The sequence below is a fragment of the Mchenga conophoros genome, linkage group LG14 (genome assembly GCF_057382185.1).
Source record: "Mchenga conophoros isolate Kocher_MC1m ecotype Shallow Benthic linkage group LG14, M_conophoros_male_GT1.1, whole genome shotgun sequence".
In the NCBI taxonomy this organism is placed as follows: Eukaryota; Metazoa; Chordata; class Actinopteri; order Cichliformes; family Cichlidae; genus Mchenga; species Mchenga conophoros.
This window is the reverse complement of record NC_140539.1, coordinates 7,530,209-7,550,884: the sequence shown is the minus strand read 5'-3', so window position 1 is coordinate 7,550,884 and position 20,676 is coordinate 7,530,209. Positions and strand designations below refer to the sequence as shown.

Below are 20,676 nucleotides of genomic sequence, written 5' to 3'. Positions count from 1 at the left end.
GCTGCAATGCAGCCCCTAACCATAACAGACCAATTACCACTGACTTTCAGTTAAGTTCTTGCTAAATCTGGCATATGTCAGCCTTTTCTCTCTGTTTCCCTTCTTTAAGAATAGCCTCTTGACTGCCACTCTTCTACTGAGACCACTTCAGATGAGGCTTCAGTGAATGTTAGTTGGATCAATTGAAGGGCCAGATGCATCTCTCAGGTCCTGTGTCAGAGGATTTTTTCCTATGTCTTAAGACATGACTTTCAGATACTGTTTATCAGGTAGTTTTGTTAGGCCTGCCATTTCTTTTGTCCTTCACCAATTTTTTAAGGACACACTGCACACCATGCTTTAGAAATTACCTGGAGCAAAAATTATATTTTATGTCTGACAAACTGTGTTACCTTTGGCATTTTTCATAGATTCAACTAAAGAAATGGGAACAAATTAAATGTTTTTGTGGCAGGCTACTAGTAATAAAGTGCCAACACACACATACAGTTATGTCATGTCTGTTATGTGTAGACAGAACACTAGTTTATCCCTTGGGTTAAGAGCATTTTTTTTTTATTGAATGATTCATAAGTCAGCAGCTTAGCAATCAAAAAAAATATTCCTATGAAAATAGTCCATTATCAGGACTGGAAAGAAAATGAGTGAAAAACCAGCGAATTTCCAAAGATAATATTTGAAAGATCGTCAGAAAGCTAGAGAACTATTGCTTATGACCACTTTAAAAATTATAAGAATGTTTAGCTCCTTGGAAGCAAAATATAAAGAAATGAGAGGTAGCTCAAGACTTTTACACAATGCTGTATGACCAGTTCCACAAAACAATAGTAACAACCTACAGAAACTGTAATAGCATGGAATTTCCAACGAGAGCAGGTTTTTCCTCATGCAGAATATTATTAGTACTTCTCTGAACTCTTAAGGTAAGACTTTTAGTCTATAAATTATCAACAGCTAAAGTGATAACTGACCATAGTTAAAGCAATAGTTAACAACTTACTTTTTCCAGTTTATAGAAATAGAAAGCTCAATTTTGCTCTAAACCCTTAAGAATTAATTTGTTATACAACTGAAACAACAAACAAAAGTAAAGCCAATACCAAAATTATATTGGAGAGAAACCTAACACCAGACAGAATAGTCTTGCTAAAAGCTAACTAGCCCAGTTTAGTAAACTACCAGTAACTACAATCTCGGCCAGATTAATGAGATATTGTTTTACCTTTTAGAAGTAAAAATGTATTCCACCTTTTATTTTTTATTCCACCTTATAATTTGCCTAAGTAGGTATAGAAATGTTTTAAAATGGCCTATTTTTTAAATTAAAATGTTAGCTTAGCTAGGAGCCTTTAAAGCAGAGGTCCCCAACCCCCGGGCCTCAGACCGGTACCGGTCCATGAGTCGTTTGGTACCGGGCTGCAAGACTTGAGGCTCAAGTGTGAAATGTATGGTTTTCAGGGTTTTTATCGGTTTTCAGCGTTATTTTGTTATCGTTTTTATCGTTAACTTGGTTTTCCTGGGTCTTCACGTGTGTTATGAATAAATCTTCTTTTCAGTGCCGGTACTGGTTTTATTTTGTTGTATTTATCCGCGACACCTTAAAGGCCGGTCCGTGAAAATATTGTCGGGCATAAACTGGTCCGTGACGCAAAAAAGGTTGGGGACCGCTGCTTTAAAGTACAAAGTCCTTATTCTCAACTTCTCTGTTAGTATTGTTAATGCAGGCAGACACAAAAGCTCAAAAGCATATTCCCATTCAGAAAGCTACTTGTATTCATTTGTATGTACACACCATGCAGTACATGTACATTTAGAGTGAGTGAAGCAGATTTGTTTTACCTCTTTGCCTAGTGGCATGCCACTGCCCAGGGCACAGGTGAGGCCGATGACTTTGGCCACAAAAGTTTTGAAGGTGAGGTATTCTTTTAGGACGACTCCACGCAGGATGGTCTTCATTTCTGGAATACCTGAACCTGTAATAGGACAACAGTGGGCACGTATAGCTGATTGTTTTAAATCGAACATCATTTTTCAAGCTGTTATCATTCACAACTAAATCTCTAAGAAGAAATCCAACTATTTGATAAGAATTTAATAATCATATTAATTAAGATGAACAAGATTTTGATCCAATAAATTCTGATCAGTGCATGACATCACATCTGTGTTTTTTCTACCTCACACAAAAAAAGATCTCACCATGTTCCATCCTATAAGAGGGCACAACTTCTAAAGCTGCAACTTGTATGAATTTGGGTGCCAATTATAGCCTGACCATTATTATCAGACTATTATGTTAGCAACAGTCACTAATGTTCAGTCTATCAAATCACAACATGCTTATACCATTATTTATGTAGTAGGGGTAGTACACTGTGTTTTGAAGGAATGTTTTTTTAGTAAAACTACTGGTGATATTGTGTCGCTATCATTAAATTTCTAGTATTTGTTGTCAATCACTATATCATTCTAGTTCAGATTTGACCCACATGTGGACTAAAATAGTTCCATCTCACCTTTTGGTTTTTCACCCTAGTGATAGCCTTCACTTGCATCAACATTTCTTTGTATCTCATATTCAGATTTCCAGTGAACAGCTTCAAAACACAGGTTTAACACCCTGGATCTTTTGTCATGGAATAACAAGTGAACAGGCCTCACCTGGCAATGAAAGTCTTTGATAGTCACTTGCCCAATTACTTTTGACATTCTAAACAATGGTGTTTATAAAAATGAATGCAATACATTCACTCCCTTGATTTAAATCTTATAGTCTGCACTTCAGCCACATTGACTGTTTGATTTAAAATCCTTGCTGTTGTTTATTTTTGGCCCTGCAAAATTAATTGATTATTTTGTGGTTACTCACTCACAAGGTCTAAATTGGTTAAATGCAAGTGGTTAGCAAACCAGTATTATTTTATACGTATCATACCAACAGCCTGTGGAGCAAGGATCTGAGTGAAGCCTGCGGAAAAGGTGATGAGGACAACGGGGTAGGTGACCCAGGCCAGGTACTGCAGGAACACATTACTGTCCAGACCACCGTACATCCACTTCTGTGCTGTGGACACAAACCAGGACAGACGTGTAAAGCCACCATCCACTGAATACAGCATTGCAGACACACTCCACAGGAAACAATGTGTTCATTTCGAATACAGTCAAAGATAAAACTTCACAAGAACAAACTGATGAACACACACAAGCCCACAGTCAATGCACAACCAGGAGAGCGGCTGTATAAATATTTTTAAAGACATGAAAGATGTGTAGCTGTGTGGTTTTTCTCTGCACAGGACAGGTAGTTAGTCATGTTCTGGATCCAATTACGAGAACTGTACAGCATAACTGGAATTGACAAGACTAGGTTAGCATCCTCTTGAGAGCGTGACACACACACACACACACACACACACTTTGAGAAATCCATTTGAATTAGACGCAGTCCTGTGAGGTTTCTGATCAGCTCTCGCAACTTTCTTCAATCGTTTTAAAGTGTCTTCCTTCCTCTTCCTGGACTGTACTGTTTACTTAGTGATTAATCCCTCACCCTCGTCATCTTTTTTCTCTGTTTCTAAATCTACCTCCATGTTTGATGATAGATGTCATAAGAGGCCTTCCATTCATCCTTGCTGCCATCCTTTGATCAACCTTGAATCCCCAGTTATCCCTCCACCACTCTCTCGGCTTCCTTTTTTTTTTTTTTTACTCACTTCTCTCTTACCCCCAAACTTTTGCCTGCTACACCTCCTTGGTTTTACTCCTCTAAAGACGTTTCACACATCACAAGCTGCACATTATTATCATCTGCATTCGTTTCCAACAGGGCTCAATCCTCAGTAAAATCTTTCTATTTACAAGGTCCTGTAGGGACAGATCAATAAAACCATTCCTAATTAATTACCACATTATGCAGATGTCTGGATAAAGCTCTGGAAAGAGTTTCACTCTGCAAAACTCATCACAAGAAAAAAAGCTTAATGTCTTGTATTTGTCTCCATCTATATAAAGCAGAACCCTGTCACATTGAAAAAGTAATATACTCTTATTTTAATTTTTATAGCCCTTCCTGTTGTGTTTTTCCATTTCCTTGGAGGAATAACCAGGTCACCGTTTCGGCGGTCCTTGAGCTGCCTCTCCAAAAAGTCTGTTGTCTTGCAGTCCACTGTTGTGGTCTACAGCCGGTTGGAGATGTCCTTGTTCTGCTTTAAACGCCGACTGCAGTTCTGCTGCATAAACTCCACAAAGGTGTAGAGCTGAACAAAGACTAAATTGACAACTGCTCTCTAATGTGGTGGAGCTGATCTCAAATAACAGGATAAAAGACTAACTGGAGAGGCTGCTGATTTCGGCCTGATTTACTTGCAGAACCACCTAGAACTCTCACAGCTTCCACCAAACAGTTCTGCAAGTTATGCTGTTAATTAAGCAAAACTTGCTGTCCAACTGGAAGAAGGTCCAGCACCAAGTCATCAGGTGTTTTAAAGCTTTTTTTCTTTCCCCCCATTATTTTCAGCCCCTTAAGTACCATTTATTGCCATTCTCTACCAGGCATTTATCAAATGGCACCTTCCTGAATTTAAAATCTTCCCAACCGCTGGCACATCTAAAGGTCTTTCTCCTGATTACATTTCCTTGGGAAAAATTTGGTATTAAAAAAAAATGGATGGGAGAATTACACCAGAATATAAGTTGAGTGAGGCTTTATTTTTGCCATATGGAAATAATTTATTTTCTCCATTTCTAAAGCACTTAATTGACTAATTCCTTATATCATGCTAGTTCAAATTCTTATTTTCCCTTCGTTTACACTTCATGTTTGTACACATGGGTAAAAGTGTTATCTGAAAATATAGACTCAATATATTTTCCCATCTCTGCTATCTCACCCCTTTACCACCTCCCCCTTCCCACTAACTTCTCTCTCTTCCCACTCTAATCCCAATATAAAACAGTCTGTACATTACTTGCTTGTGTTACTATTGGCACTCTCCATTCTCAAACCCACAGGTGAAAAATGCAGTCCCTTGCTTGCTTACCTTGTAGGCAGATGGCGATGCAGAAGTCCACCACCCAGCTGACCAGGGCCATGAGGAGTCCCAGCAGGATGAGGAAGATCCAGTCCTCGCCGACACGCGAGATCAGGAACTTCTGACAGCGAACCGTGCAGACTAGAGGGACGGCAGGAAACAAGGTAACATGTTAGGACTACATCACCCAGAGATTGGCACTAACACTTGGACGGGGCAAACAGAATCTTTTCAAAATTAGCCAATAATAGCTGTGTTTCCATCCAACAGTTTCTGAAATATTGAGCACCAGTAAACATGCTGTCTGCTCAGAAAACTACTTCATCCTAAATGCTACAACACTTTAGTGGTGAGTGATTTAAAAAAAAAACAAATCTAAAAAAAACAAAAAGGCAAAAGTTCATCAGTTTCCTAAATTTAAGATCCATATAAAGTCCAGCCAGAGTCCAGCAACAAGCAAGCCATGGGAAACACTGTCTTTTGAAGTAGGTGAATTGCTTTTTGACACAATTTAGAATTTTTCTTCGTAAAACTATGAAAATATAAAATAGAGGACCACTTCTTCAGGGGCTCCATGAGAAACTGTTTGCACGTTAGATTGCTCATGGAGACATGCGCTTCTGATAAATTCTTTAATTAGATTTCAAGGCTGCAAGGTTTTCAAACTTGTGAAAAGTCAATTCATGGGCAGACATCTTAAATTCTAGACAAATGAGATGTTCTATTCTGAATAGACTTTTGTCTTTGTGGTGCAACTTAATAACAAATACCTTTTATGACAGTGAAAGGTAAAGAAAACCAAAGAGTAATCTTCGACTTCTTTGCATTGACTTGAGTTTTTAGACCTGAAAACCATTTCCTTTTTAAATAAAAAACTGGGATGGAAACTCAGCTAGCTGAGACGTGGAAGCCACATGTTGGAAATGTTACATGGGATGAGAATAAATCTGTCACTGTTACCACTGGCAGCCATGTATAGCAGAGGTTACAACGTCACATTCAACCCGTGTCCAGAATACGATTTCATACACAACGTGGCGAGATGATAAAGACAAATGAGACTACACTGATCAATGAATATTAAATGCACAACAGAAATGTCACTGAAACAGAGGCACTACGAAGCCAAAACACAAAGCACACACAAGGCAGGTTATGAGGCACAATCACATCCGCTTTACTTACCTAGAAGCAACGGGAAACTGAAATTCACGGCTAATATACTGTATAATCCTCAGTGTGAGCCATGCATACACTTCTAGTAATTATGACTAATTGCTGGAACCAAACATTAGTTTGACAGTGACTCATTAGGATGTTCACGCACACACCATAATTCATACAGCCTCTTGTTCACGCCACATCTCCCCCGCCACCCTTTTTCCAAACCTGTCCTCTGTTCCCCATTTCTCCTCTGCAGGGGAAAGACACTTGGGTGCACTGGGTCCTTTTTACGCTTCAGCATGTAGAACAAATGTTCATGTAACACTCCAAATACTTGGACTTTTTTTATTTTAATGGTTGACCTTTATCGCATTCAACTTTTTTTAATATTTCTGCATGGACATGAATTCCCCAACCTTTATTTAATTTAAAACCTGACATGTTAGGCCATGGTTCTCTATCCTTCATATCTCTTATTACATCTGCCCTCCATTGACTTCTGGTGATCTGTCAATATGGAACAAATAAAGAAGAATGACTGTTATTCCTTAGATTGCAAACATGTTTGTCTTTCATCAAATAAAGGTTAAAAAATTCGATAGAATCGTCAGAGCAGCGTTTACTTCCTTTATCCATCTATACAGGCCACCTACTGATCTTTATTTAATCCATGACATATGAGAAATATTTATTTTTAAAGAAAAAAAGAAAGAAAGAAAAACCACACACACACAAATTGTATAAATTCTTCAATAACTGAAACAAGGGGTCATATCCCACAGTAACTGTGTGACAAAGTTCAGGTCATTTCTTGATTCAGATACGTTTTTGTTGGAGTGGAACGTGAAGACTTCATGCCCTCATGCATTCAGTGACTTTTGTCATTTACAAGGGTCCAAATAAGGCCCAGACTCCACATACTTAGTGACATAAAACAAATACACATGTATATCTTTTGGCATTTACAATATGTACTGCAATCTCTTGTCTGCTGTCACACATGTGGACACCGACACAAAACAACTGCTGGCAAACAGAAAAAGAAACTTCTACAATCACCACACTTGGATCGTTCTTTCACTTTAGTGGCATGCAAGTTTTACCAAATCAAAACAAGTTAAAAGTATTTTAGTTTAACAGATGAGCGTTCTGGATTCATGAAACATAGCAAACCTGGCTTTTATAATGGCCTAAATTATTTGAGGCATGGACTACACTGACTCAAAAAAAACCATCTCCATGCAGATGGGTTCACATTTCTCGAACAGCAGAAGACAGATCCGCTTTACAGGATGGAACCCGTCATAAATCTTTTCTTCCCCCTCAATTTCCACCATAAGTTTTGACTGGGACTGATTCACTGAATTGATTTGTTTTTTATAAATAAAACCTCTCAAACTCTTTGCTCTGTGGCAAGATGTATTATCATACTAAAAAAGTGACTTCATTGTCACCAAAACTACTTTGTATTGATAGAATATATATAGTACAATAAAACTGCAGTTGTATTGTACTTTCTGTTATTTTTGGAAACAAGTAACAGAAGGTGTTTTTAGGGATAAGTGCTAGCTGTAGCATCTCAGCAATGTTTTTATTAATCCTAACTTTCGAATCCCCTTGCCCTGTAGATCTGTGGGAGTAGAAATCCTGCAAAAGCCACTGAGAAACCAACCTAAAAACAAACAAATAACCATTCAGTTTCCTGTAGAGGTTTGTGTGACATCTCTGTGATGGACACGGGAAATGGAGAAAGAGTCAGACAGGACAGGAGGGGAATAAGAGATGCTGCTGGGACTGAGAAAAGGATGCATGCAGAACACACCCAAGTCGCACTTCAGCTCACATACATCCACGCATCCCCCAATCAACACCTTAAGGAGCAGCCTAACACGCACATGCAGGTGAAAGCTGTGACAAACACAGAACGCACATACACAAAGACACACTCTGCTTTCCATCACTTCAGTCAGTTATATGACAAATCTGAGAAACAGACTTTGTACATGTGTATATTTAGATATACGTGTTATCAGAGCATGTGTGTGTCTGTGTGTGTGGGTGAGGTGTCTGCGTCATCTCACCCACGGGCCGTCTGTGTTCTTGGACCCCTTCTGCCATCTAGACACTAACACTCATTTACATTGACTAGCGTGTGTGTGTGTGTGTGTGTGTGTGTGTGTGTGTGTGTGTGTGTGTGTGTGCGAGCATTTAGCCTAAAGTTTAATCTTGCCTTTTTGGAGATGTGATTTAGTTAGCTCAGCCTGTGCTGGTATTGCTTAATAGCTTTTTCTGCAATGCGCACACAAGCACAGATCCTGCAGACTGGTTACTGAGTGTATTCTCTGTGGCATGCAATAAGCAGCATGCTAGTTCCCAATCACTGTCACTGCCTTCCCCACTCACACCCTGCAACCCCAGCCCCCTTCATCCTTAACCTCCTCCTCCTGCAGCTGCTTTCTACTAATCACATTCAACCTGTAGCTTTACCTCTCATCTCCTGCTCTCCCTCACAAAGCCTTATCTCCTGCCTTCCACTCCTTTCCACACTGCCCCCCACCCCCGACACACATGCTTTCTTCCCTCTCCCTGTTTTTCATTCTCACTTGCTCACTCTGTCCTCAGCAAAAACCATGATGCCCACATACCTACTGAGACCAATTTAGGTTGCCTTGGAGACACAGTGCATCTAGTTCATAGCTCTGGCATTAAGATACTGTATGCGCACACGCTTGTGTTTACTTTGTTGCAACATGTTATGGAGATGCCATAATAGCAAATTAAAAGAAAAGACTAAAGGGTCAAGAATGTACCCCAGCCAATAATAAGGCTGGGGTATATAAAAGAGGGATATTTAAAAAGCCAGTGTGAGAGACATTTGGTCTCTTATTGGACAAATTCCAAATAAATGACGTTTCACAAAATCCAAAGAAAGACAATCAAACAAAATGTCAAAAACTGCAGGTCCATGACTGGCACACATGGCTCACAGGTACATTCTGTAAATTGCTGTTTGAAACCATCCAAATCAACAAAAGCTATCAACAGAATATAAACAAATAGCTTCTAGGACTTCATGTGTTAAAATAACAGATTGTGTTGGGACCAGAACTGTACTGTACCTATACTTTTATGTAATACACCTTTGGACCACATGCTATGGTGCAAAGTCTATGGTAGAAAGCTAAGAAAAGAAATATAAACTGTTTCAACACAGCCCTTAGTAAAACTCTGCCCCCTGGTGTTTAAAAAGTTACATTTTACAGAGCATAATTACAAAAAGGTATTTTTAACCCTTAAAGTTGGAGGCTGATGACTTTTGAATATTTTCACACAATTATCTTAGAAATAACTTTGCTGTATGGTAATGAACTCTCAACAGGTTTGTGTTACAGTTTTAGTGAGTAACATTTTATTGGTCTCTGTATACATTAGCATTAGTGTTGTGCATTGTTCCCATGATCTATGCACGCAGCTTGCTAGAATTAGTTCATTAACACTCCGACCTGTCATCTAAATACAGATGGCTTAAAATGAGGCATCCAAAAACTATATCGACCTTTTCTATGTAGTCTATGAAACCAAATTAGCCATGTAAGTGGGCAGCATGGTGTTGGAAATCTTATAGTTCGGAGTTTGATTCGTTGCCTCGGGGACAGAGCAGCTGATTCCACTATGAATTATGCATCGTTTCAAAGAGTGCTTGAAGATAATGTGAGGCCATCTGTTTGAAAGCTGTAGTCAAACCAGATAATGACACTAAGTACACTAGTGTTTCCACCATGGAGAGCCCCAAAAAGAAGAAACAGAATGGCACGGGATGTGAAACAGGCAGTACATGTATCTTCAGTTATCTTGCAACTGATTAAGGTTTGCATAGAAGAGTAGTTTCAGCACATCAAAGTCTGAGATTTTTTGGAGAACTCACTTTTGACAGTTCAATAGCTGTGATGTGGACTGTGCAGTTATTTTTTCCTATTAAGAATTTCATACCAATTGATATTTTTATTGAAAAATAATGACATAAAGCTACTTTCCCTTTTAATTCTGCCGTTCAGGCACAGCACATTTATCTGTAGCCAGTAGGAGTTGCTATAAGACATGAATCACTTGTGCAAATTGTCACTCATAATTACAAATGATTAGTAGCAGTATCAGTATATCTCTGCCATGTTTTTTCTAAACAATTTAGCACCATAAAATATACTTTCAGAAATTTTCCATTATTTTTTCTATGTTTGTTTCCAAAAAATATTTTTTGTTGAAGCCTTCTCTAAATTTAATGGAAATGAAAAAGGTACCTGTAATTTAGGACTAACTACAAGAGTTAATTGAAGAAACGGATTGGGTACTCTTTTCAATAATTTAAACAAATATTTTGCAGACTGAAAATTCAACTGACCTGGGAAATACCGTTGAAGTTATTTGACATCTTTTAAAGATCTCAATTTTTCCATTTTCTTAATTTTTTTTACTTTTTAAATAATAAATGAAATATAGTATATATAGTCATTTACTTGAATGTATTGATATGAGGATGGGCACAGATATGAAACAGTCTATGCAGTGACTGTACAGCCAGAGCCGTTGCTGTTCTGCCTGAAAATGTTACAAAACTCTACTGTATGAGTGTTTTCTTCCATAAGAAACGCCCACACACACTTGCATGAAACGTGTAATAAGGATAAATTAATCAAACCACTCTCTCAGATGATACCAACAAAGCAATATGAAATATGTTATATTAGGAAAAACAACACATTGCTCCATCTCTGGTGTTATTGTGTGGAAAATGAGGGCAGGAAGCAGGAAGAATGAGTACATGCATCCAAGATGAAAATCACTGCAAGTGCAGAATCCCTGTGACCGCTACCAGATAAAACCCAATTATTCAAATCAGGCGCTCATTTGTTATGCAGGGTGACAGCTATATATGGGTGGAAAGGGTAAAAGAGCCTACTATTAATGCCTCAATTCTGCACAGTCATGGCAATGAGGCCTGTTCTCGTTTTGTGTGTGTATGTGCCCCCACATTCATTATGTAGCTTCATGCGTAAGGAGATATTCAATTAGAAATGCCTGGCTGTGTTTAAGACCACTGGCATAATTAGATTAAAATTAATATAGATAGAAAAATCTGACCATTCAGCTTTTTAAACGGAAACTTTTAAAGAGAGAAGGAGGAGTACGCTCAGTGGTAGAAATTAACTTCTTTAGCGGCAGAGGGGACTGGAAGGTGTGTGTGTGTGTCTTATTCTAAAAAGTGGACTAAACACACCTGCTATAAAATCTACATAAAGATCAAACACAAAAGTAAATTGAAGAAGAGGATGGAAACAACCATTCTATTAATGACATCCAAATGTAGAAGAGAGTCATTTTCATTCCATGACTGCTCTACTGTAGAGTTTACCAAAACAAAAAATCTACAACATTAGTATTGTACACTGTACAGTGTAGATTAAAGGGATAAGGCAAAAAAACAAAGAAAAAAAATATTTTGAGTTTTTCATTCCAAGATGTCTAAGTTGCAGTCTAGAGATATGCAAACCGTGCCACCCCTCTCCTGTCTACCCATTACATCAGCCTACCAGCAGGCTCTTACATAAGCTATGTGCAAGTTCAAGATAAAACGCAGAGTGAAGATGCAACATCTGTAACGTAAAATCATCTCTTCTGCAGGCAGAATGGTTTAAAATATGGAACAGATGACAGAGCCAGAGGAATTTTTTCTCCCACATTTTTACAGTGAGATCTTCAGAGACTTAGGCACGCTCTATTCTGGAATAGATGAGGGCATTAAAAGCATAGATTTGGATTGACTCTGGGTACCTGTTGTTCACACTAAGTTGATATGTAGACAACAGTGAAAAATGGTGTGCAGTGACTTTTATAGAAAGACAAACAGACATCAAACATACAGAAATGGACTTGTGCTACTAATTCCAGTGTGATCACGGACAAGTGGAGTTTATCCTGCTTCCAGAGACAATACCCAACTCTGGAAACAAAGATGCAAGCAATCTGGAAATAAGAGAAGATTTATGAGAGAATGCTGTTTGAGATTGGTTTGAAAGGTTAGTGACTGCTCTGCTTTGAATTTAACTGGTGTATATTTTTATAAACACTGCTTGCCCTTATCAGAAATATAAATGAAGACACATATACTTGACTTAGCTAGATGGTCATTTGCTTAAACAGTGAGCCACTTCAATTACTTAAAAAAAAATATTATAACTATATATAGACTAGATCTTAAAAAAGAAAAGTCAAAGGAGGCTGGTGGCATTGTACTGTTCACACAATCGCTCCTCGCAACTTTTGGTCTCATGTCAACTTAGATTTCTATACACCTTGCTGCGTAACACAAAAGTGCAAAATAAAATAATTCAGACATCATGCTGTGCTCACAAGCTACGGTTACCTATTAACGTGCTCGGCAGATGACCAATGTGAAAGTACATTAAACCTGTATTCTTTCTAATGACCAGTATATCTATCTGCAAAAATGACATCCAATTGTACACCCAAAATAAAATTTAAAAAACCCCCAAAGAAACCAACTACATTACTCTTCAACTTATTAAAAACTTTACAGCTACTTTATAGTCTCAATGACCATTTTCAAGTCTGACTGACTTGCCCAACTCATGTTAAATTTAAATGTACAATTCCACTTGAACTAGAATAGACTACAAAATAAGGTAAGCTGTGGTTGAGATTGTCAAATCATTCTCGTATGACTTTCCAGTATCAAACTCACCTTTTGGTTATAAGGACAATGGCTGGAAACCTCAGCTCAACGCTTTAAAAAAAAGACTTCAAATACACTTGATTTGTACTGATTTGTGAAGTACAAAGTCTGCCACCTCTATTTATGGTTGATATATTGGGGGCCACGAAGAGGAGTAAAGCAACGCGTTTCTTCATAGGTGCTGAATACTTATGACCAAGTCAGTATGGTAAATGGTAAATGGTAAATGGCCTGTATTTATATAGCGCTTTACTAGTCCCTAAGGACCCCAAAGCGCTTTACATATCCAGTCATCCACCCATTCACACACACATTCACACACTGGTGATGGCAAGCTACATTGTAGCCACAGCCACCCTGGGGCGCACTGACAGAGGCGAGGCTGCCGGACACTGGCGCCACCGGGCCCTCTGACCACCACCAGTAGGCAACGGGTGAAGTGTCTTGCCCAAGGACACAACGACCGAGACTGTCCAAGCCGGGGCTCGAACCGGCAACCTTCCGATTGCAAGGCAAACTCCAAACTCTTGAGCCACGATCGTATGGGTGAGTACCTATTTGTAGGAGCCCAATGTTTAACAAGTCCCCAGAGATTCTAATGTCCCCCAGGTCTCATATATTCTTGGCACCTCTAGGCACCTTTAGAGGTCTTGCAGAATGCCTTGACAGGTCAAATCTATTTTAAAAGCACAAGAAAATGTCAAGCAATCACCATGTTTTTCTCTTCTCTGCAAACTATGCATTTGTGGTTGAGTAGTTTACAGCATGGGTAGATGATGGGAGACACTTTTAGGCTTTTAATTTCCTCAAAGTTCCCAACAGCTTTACCTAGCCCCAAGTAATTCAACTGGGCTTTGTGATTCCGATGAAATTAGCTAATTTTGGAAAGGAGCTGATTGTGCAGCTGTAGAAAATAAAGAGGAAGCACAAGGGAGAAAGGAGTTACAAGCATGAAGAAAAGAGCTAACAGGACAAATTAGCCCCTGAAGACACACACACACAAAAAAAAAAAAAAAACAATGTTAGAGAAATAAAAACTAACAATGCATCTGTAAATGTTTCCTCTGTTACTAAATATGCCCATCTCCAGTCACTCAGAACACTCTCCTTGTTGCTCTTCCCTCCCTTCCTCCCCATTTATCTGTCCTTTAAACTATCTATCCATTCCTCCTCCGCTCCTTGCTACATGTTGATGTGTTCTCTATGCTAATGAGATGTAAGAAGGAGGTGATGTTTATGTAAATGTTCTGTAACAGCCTCGGCGTCAGTCCCCGGCGAGAAGGCAAAGCACCTCGTCTCGCACTCAATCACTCTTGGAGTAACGACTGTTGTGGCACCCGTCTTATGGCTGCAGTACAATGTCTGCTTAATGAGGTGTAATGGCGTATCGGCATACACAAGCATCTGTGCGCATGCACACACACACACACACACACACACACACACACACACAGAGCAGCTAAAAATCAGCAAAGTTAACATGCAAAACCGCCCGGTAACTTCCTTTAATCACTTCCAGAGAGTTTGTGATGTATGTTTAACATTTCTTCAGGAAGTAGCACTAAAATTCACACAACCAGCTGGGGGGATTTCTTTGCATTTAAAAGCAGGGCAGGATAAAGAAGAGGAATTCCTGTAGATGTCTTTATAAATGTTTTAAAGCTGTTCTCCAGTAGCAAACAAGGTCCATGCTTTGGACTAGAGCTTCTGAAACATCGATCGAGTTTTAGGTAACTCACTTCTCTCACACACACACACACACACACACACACACACACACACACACACACAGTGTTAAGACCGAATTTAGGTCTTCAGTTACAGCTCTAGCTACAGTACACAGAGTGTTTACAGAGTGAAGCTAATTAATGGAGGCTCATCCCATGCGTGTTTCTATTAAAGTACGCCATCAGTTACAGATACCAAAGAGTCCTGTTGGCTATATATTTTGATGGGTTTAGTTTTATCCACAATCCAGCGGAACAACCCGGGTTAGGCGGTGATTCTAAATTGACCACAGGTGTGGAACAGAGTGTGTGCCCTGCAGTGGACTGGTGACCTGTCCAGGGTGACCCCGCCTCTTGCAGTGTGACAGCTAGGACTGGCACCAGGGAGCTCAAGTTGGATAGGATGTTAGGGAGCTCAATAAGTACTCTCTGCTGAACTCAAGACTGGACCTTTGGGCAGTAAAAAAATAGCAAAATTACCAAATTGATAAAAAAAATAATGTCCTTAAATTTCCAGCGACTTAAAAGACTAAAGATTGATGCAATCTTCACACATATTCTAAGAACTGTTTGAATGAGCCAGTGCCACTCTGAATAACAACCCCACAGTGGTAGTCACCCGTTTCAAATAACATTAAAAGTCACCCACGTTGATGCAACTCTATTGCTATTGATCTTTGTGTGCAGCTCACCCTGAGTAGGCCAATAACAGTTTCTTTTCTTTCATTTACTCTCATATGATATATTAAAACAACAACAAAAAAAACAACAACACACACACAAAAAAAAACAAAAAACAAACCAAAAAAACCACACACACACACACACACACACAGTCGTGGTGGTGATGCAATGCTAACAGGCAGCTGAGTGCTCGGCACCACTATACCATTTACTAAACCCCAAAGAGGAAATATCTTTGGGTGGAAAGCTCTTCATCTCTTGCAGATACTAAAGCCAGTTTATGTGGGTTTACACAGCTACGGGTAATGACCACCTCATCTGCATGTACACCGTCTTTGTGGTTAACCAACAGAAGAGAAAGGACCTGTTAAGAAATCAGTCACACTCTGAGCTTAACAAGTCTGGGAATATGACCAAGTTGGAGCTAGTTCTACAATGGCACTGAGTCTTAAAGACACTGCAGAGAGCTGGATAGGAAATAATTCTTTTGTCAGCACCTTCTCAAGTTGTTCCTGTGGCATCTGCATGTCCGTGACAGCTAACTCTTACAACCCGTGACTACATGTCTCTGGTTAATTGCTTAGACTAGACCTGTCACTACTGTATCTCCATTTTTACCTCTGGAGCTCAAAACTTTTACATACAACTTTAAACTTGTTGATCAATAGCCCTTTTCATTGCCAGGCGAACACACACACACACACACACACAGATCAATACTGCAGTCCTAACGTCATCCTTAATGAATGCATTAAGGCGACTGACTTTTTTCTTTCCCCTCTCCGTCTCTTTCCAGGAAGTCACTTCAGTCCTATGTCTCCTCAGAGGCTTTGGAACCTACAAAGCCAGCTCTGACCTGCTGGCCTCTGAAAGAATGACCCCAAACTTTACTGTCATGGCAACCTCCACTCCTGGATCTATTAGTGTAGAAGGAATCAATAATGAGAAAAGAGGTGAAAAGTTGAGATTGGCTGAGTGCAGCAGCCACGATGACGACTTTATTTTTTTAAAAGCAACAGTAACACGTGTAGAGATGTTTGCCACTGTATTCACAAATGTAGATATAAAAACCCATTAATCACAAAGCTGTTTTGTCCAGTGATGCGCGCACGCGCACACACACACACACACACACACACACACACACACACACACACACACCTGCAAAGCTGAAATTATACTGCTAGGTTTAATAGTTAATATTTGTAATTTATTCATACTTGCTTGTCTTGTGTTATTGTTTATTTTATGCGCAACTCTTATGCTGGGGCATTGCTGATGTTTGGCTTATTTATTCTTATAGACTTGCTTGTTACAATCACGATGGAAAAATGGCCCCATCATGTTTTTCCTTATTTTCTGTCATATGTATCATGTAACAATGGTGGATAATGATATTAAAACATGGCCAAATTTTCCACTACAGAGGCCTGTCTGTCAACAAGTAAATCTCTGGGAGCCAAAGCCACAGCCTTTAAATCTGGATGATGATAGCAAGAGGGGGCAGTCCTAAAAAATGAGTATCTCAGGCTCACCTGTGCTCATACCTTCTGTTTATGACAAACAGCCAATCAGAGGTAAACTGGATTAAGGGAACAGAAAGCGAGCTAAAATTGCTCGTTGAGCTGAGGGGCTCCACCAAAGCTCAGTAAAAGATAAATGAGGCAAATTTATGAAGTATGAATCCTGCCCTCCTCTAATAAAGTCCAAGAATTAAAATACAGAGGTGGACATGAACATTATAGGTCACTTTTAATGATTTTTTGATTAGTTGCTCGTTTGCAATATGCTCCCCTATGTAATTGATTAAAAATAAACTCCCATGAGCTACCACATGAGATTACATGGTATTTATATGTGGCTCAGAGAGAAAAATCCCTGTTTGAACTGGTTACTGGATGCTTCTGTTTAATGGCTCTCAGCAAAGCACCAGTCCAATACTGGTGATGATGACAATGATGAATAAAAGTTGGCTGTGACAAGGTGACTGAGAAAGTGGCGGCATGATTTCTCCAACAGGGACACACACTGTGGACACACACACAGAGCCAAAATAGGCAGATGGTGGCAATGATGATCACAATAACAGCCAATCGGTACAAGTTTGTGTGCATTTGGCTTAAATGCGTCGGGGAAATATGTTTCTCGCTTTGCACGCGTGTGTGTTTGTGTGTGTGCTGAGTTCGAATGGCACTGGGGAGAGGTAAGTCATTTCATTTCCTGGATGAAAGCCTGCTGCACCAAAAGCCAAGGGGCCTGCTGCTGACTCCCTGGAAAGCTTCTCTCTTCCTCTCATCTCCTTCCCCCCCTCCCTGCTCATCAATTTCAGCTGTCCACTCTGCGGCCCTCTGCTGTCACCTGCCCCTCTCTCACTTTTGTCCATTTCGCTTCTTCCCACCCCTCAGTCTTATATATTTTCCTTCCTCTCCCCCAACTCCTTCTTCTTCAAATTATTCTTCAATTGCTGCTCTGCAGTTCCCTCATTTCTCAGTCTCTCAATACAGTTTGGCCCTCCTCTTCTCTCCACCCCACCCCAAACCCCTCCACCCACACACACACACACACACACACACACACACACACACACACACACACACACACACACACCACCCGTGCTCTGCCGCTGCAGAGTCAGCACTTCCGTTCCGCAGTCCTCTGCAGACAAACGAGTGTGCTGATTTACACTTTCACAGCCTGCCCTCGACAATTTTAGAGCACTTGTATTGTGCATGCAGTACCTTTGCTGTCGTTTAAGCTTATAGCTTATAGCGCGTGTGTGTGTGTGTGTGTGTGTGTGTGTGTGTGTGTGTGTGTGTGTGTGTCCGTCCGTCCATTTTTGTGTTCTTAAGCAACAGAAAGAAGGGAGACATTGATCATCATGCCCATCTGCAGCAGGCCTTAATCAGAACCATTTATCCCCTGTATCACACACACGGAGACACACACAGATGTTTGGAGCTCGTTATTACTTTCCATTAGGGCTTGGGGCTAGCTGTAATAAGGCCAGGCTGAGGGAGTTAGTCTTTTTTAGCAGAGGAGCACACAGTGGAATGGGAATAATATACACACATAGATATTTTTCATGTTGGCTGTTGATTAATACAAAGCCACAAGGTGAATGTGCATATATGAATCCGGTTACCATTTTTCCTTTTGTTTTGTTGCCCTAAGAGAGAGACAGACACACACACACACACACACACACACACACACACGGAATCTGCAGATACCTACGTGTGATATTTATTAGAATGATGGACATATTAATACACAGCAAAGCGAGGGAGAATGTTCAAGCATTCGGTACACTTAATGAGCACTTATCAAAGATTAATGTCTGAGCGCTAATGCAGCTTTATTTGCTGTAGCAGAGTGTGAGGACTGTGGGCTAGTTGGTAGTTCAAGGGGCGATTGCGGGATGATATATATTCTTTTGTTCGCTTGTTTACCAGATATAAAGTCCTGAGCTGGGGCCTCCAGAACATACGGGTACCCAGACCCTAGAGGACAAACAGACCACATAGCATAGTTAAATACAAGCAGTGTGTCACTGTGTGTGTGTTTGTGTGTATACACTCTCTTCCCCCGCAAGCTTTTATTCCCTCAGTGTAAAAGAAAGAAAGCCATCTCTCTTTTATCCATTTTTCTACATAACATTATTAGTTTGTGATTGATGTGGGCCCTGTGCAAACTCAGCAGCACGACAAATGAACAAGCAGCGGAGGACGTAGGAGTGATGGAAGAACGCAAACCCAGAGACAGACGGATACGTGTTGGAAGAGTGGCGATGAGATGAAGGGGAGGAGCAGGAGGATGAGGAGGAGAGGGAGAAAGAAAAGGACGGCAGTTTAATAAGAAGAGTTGATAATGAATGATCCGGTGTGAGAGAACATACAGTGGGGCAAAAAAGTATTTAGTCAGCCACCGATTGTGCAAGTTCCCCCACCTAAAATGATGACAGAGGTCAGTAATTTGCACCAGAGGTACACTTCAACTGTGAGAGACAGAATGTGAAAAAAAAAATCCATGAATCCACATGGTAGGATTTGTAAAGAATTTATTCGTAAATCAGGGTGGAAAATAAGTATTTGGTCAATAACAAAAATACAACTCAATACTTTGTAACATAACCTTTGTTGGCAATAACAGAGGTCAAACGTTTACTATAGGTCTTTACCAGGTTTGCACACACAGTAGCTGGTATTTTGGCCCATTCCTCCATGCAGATCTTCTCGAGAGCAGTGATGTTTTGGGGCTGTCGCCGAGCAACACGGACTTTCAACTCCCGCCACAGATTTTCTATGGGGTTGAGGTCTGGAGACTGGCTAGGCCACTCCAGGACTTTCAAATGCTTCTTACGGAGCCACTCCTTTGTTGCCCGGGCGGTGTGTTTTGGATCATTGTCATGTTGGAAGACCCAGCCTCGTTTCATCTTCAAAGTTCTCACTGATGGAAGGAGGTTTTGGCTCAAAATCTCACGATACATGGCCCCATTCATTCTGTCCTTAACACGGATCAGTCGTCCTGTCCCCTTGGCAGAAAAACAGCCCCATAGCATGATGTTTCCACCCCCATGCTTCACAGTAGGTATGGTGTTCTTGGGATGCAACTCAGTATTCTTCTTCCTCCAAACACGACGAGTTGAGTTTACACCAAAAAGTCCTACTTTGGTTTCATCTGACCACATGACATTCTCCCAATCCTCTGCTGTATCATCCATGTGCTCTCTGGCAAACTTCAGACGGGCCTGGACATGCACTGGCTTCAGCAGCGGAACACGTCTGGCACTGCGGGATTTGATTCCCTGCCGTTGTAGTGTGTTACTGATGGTGACCTTTGTTACTTTGGTCCCAGCTCTCTGCAGGTCATTCACCAGGTCCCCCCGTGTGGTTCTGGGATCTTTGCTCACTGTTCTCATGATCATTCTGACCCCACGGGATGAGATCTTGCGTGGAGCCCCAGATGGAGGGAGATTATCAGTGGTCTTGTATGTCTTCCATTTTCTGATGATTGCTCCCACAGTTGATTTTTTCACACCAAGCTGCTTGCCTATTGTAGATTCACTCTTCCCAGTCTGGTGCAGGTCTACAATACTTTTCCTGGTGTCCTTCGAAAGCTCTTTGGTCTCGGCCATGGCGGCATTTGGGGTCTGACTGTTTGAGGCTGTGGACAGGTGTCTTTTATACAGATGATGAGTTCAAACAGGTGCCATTCATACAGGTAACGAGTGGGGGACAGAAAAGCTTCTTACAGAAGACGTTACAGGTCTGTGAGAGCCAGAGATTTTCCTTGTTTGAGGTGACCAAATACTTATTTT

General features: G+C 40.4%; 1 protein-coding gene across 4 annotated transcripts in view; it reads right to left on the bottom strand.

The window, feature by feature from the left end:
* LOC146559178 (chloride channel protein 2-like) overlaps positions 1-20,676 on the bottom strand; it is a 181,040-nt gene that overhangs the window by 91,559 nt on the left and 68,805 nt on the right. For 2 of the 4 annotated variants that reach the window (XM_085244977.1, XM_085244980.1), the window contains exons 3-6: positions 18,809-18,859; positions 5,043-5,174; positions 2,936-3,064; positions 1,840-1,973 (exon numbers count right to left, since the gene is read on the bottom strand). In XM_085244977.1, the coding sequence (XP_085101103.1) occupies positions 1,840-1,973; positions 2,936-3,064; positions 5,043-5,174; positions 18,809-18,859 (446 nt within the window). The remainder of the gene's footprint in view (positions 1-1,839; positions 1,974-2,935; positions 3,065-5,042; positions 5,175-18,808; positions 18,860-20,676) is intronic. The other 2 variants (XM_085244978.1, XM_085244979.1) reach the window with 1 other exon arrangement.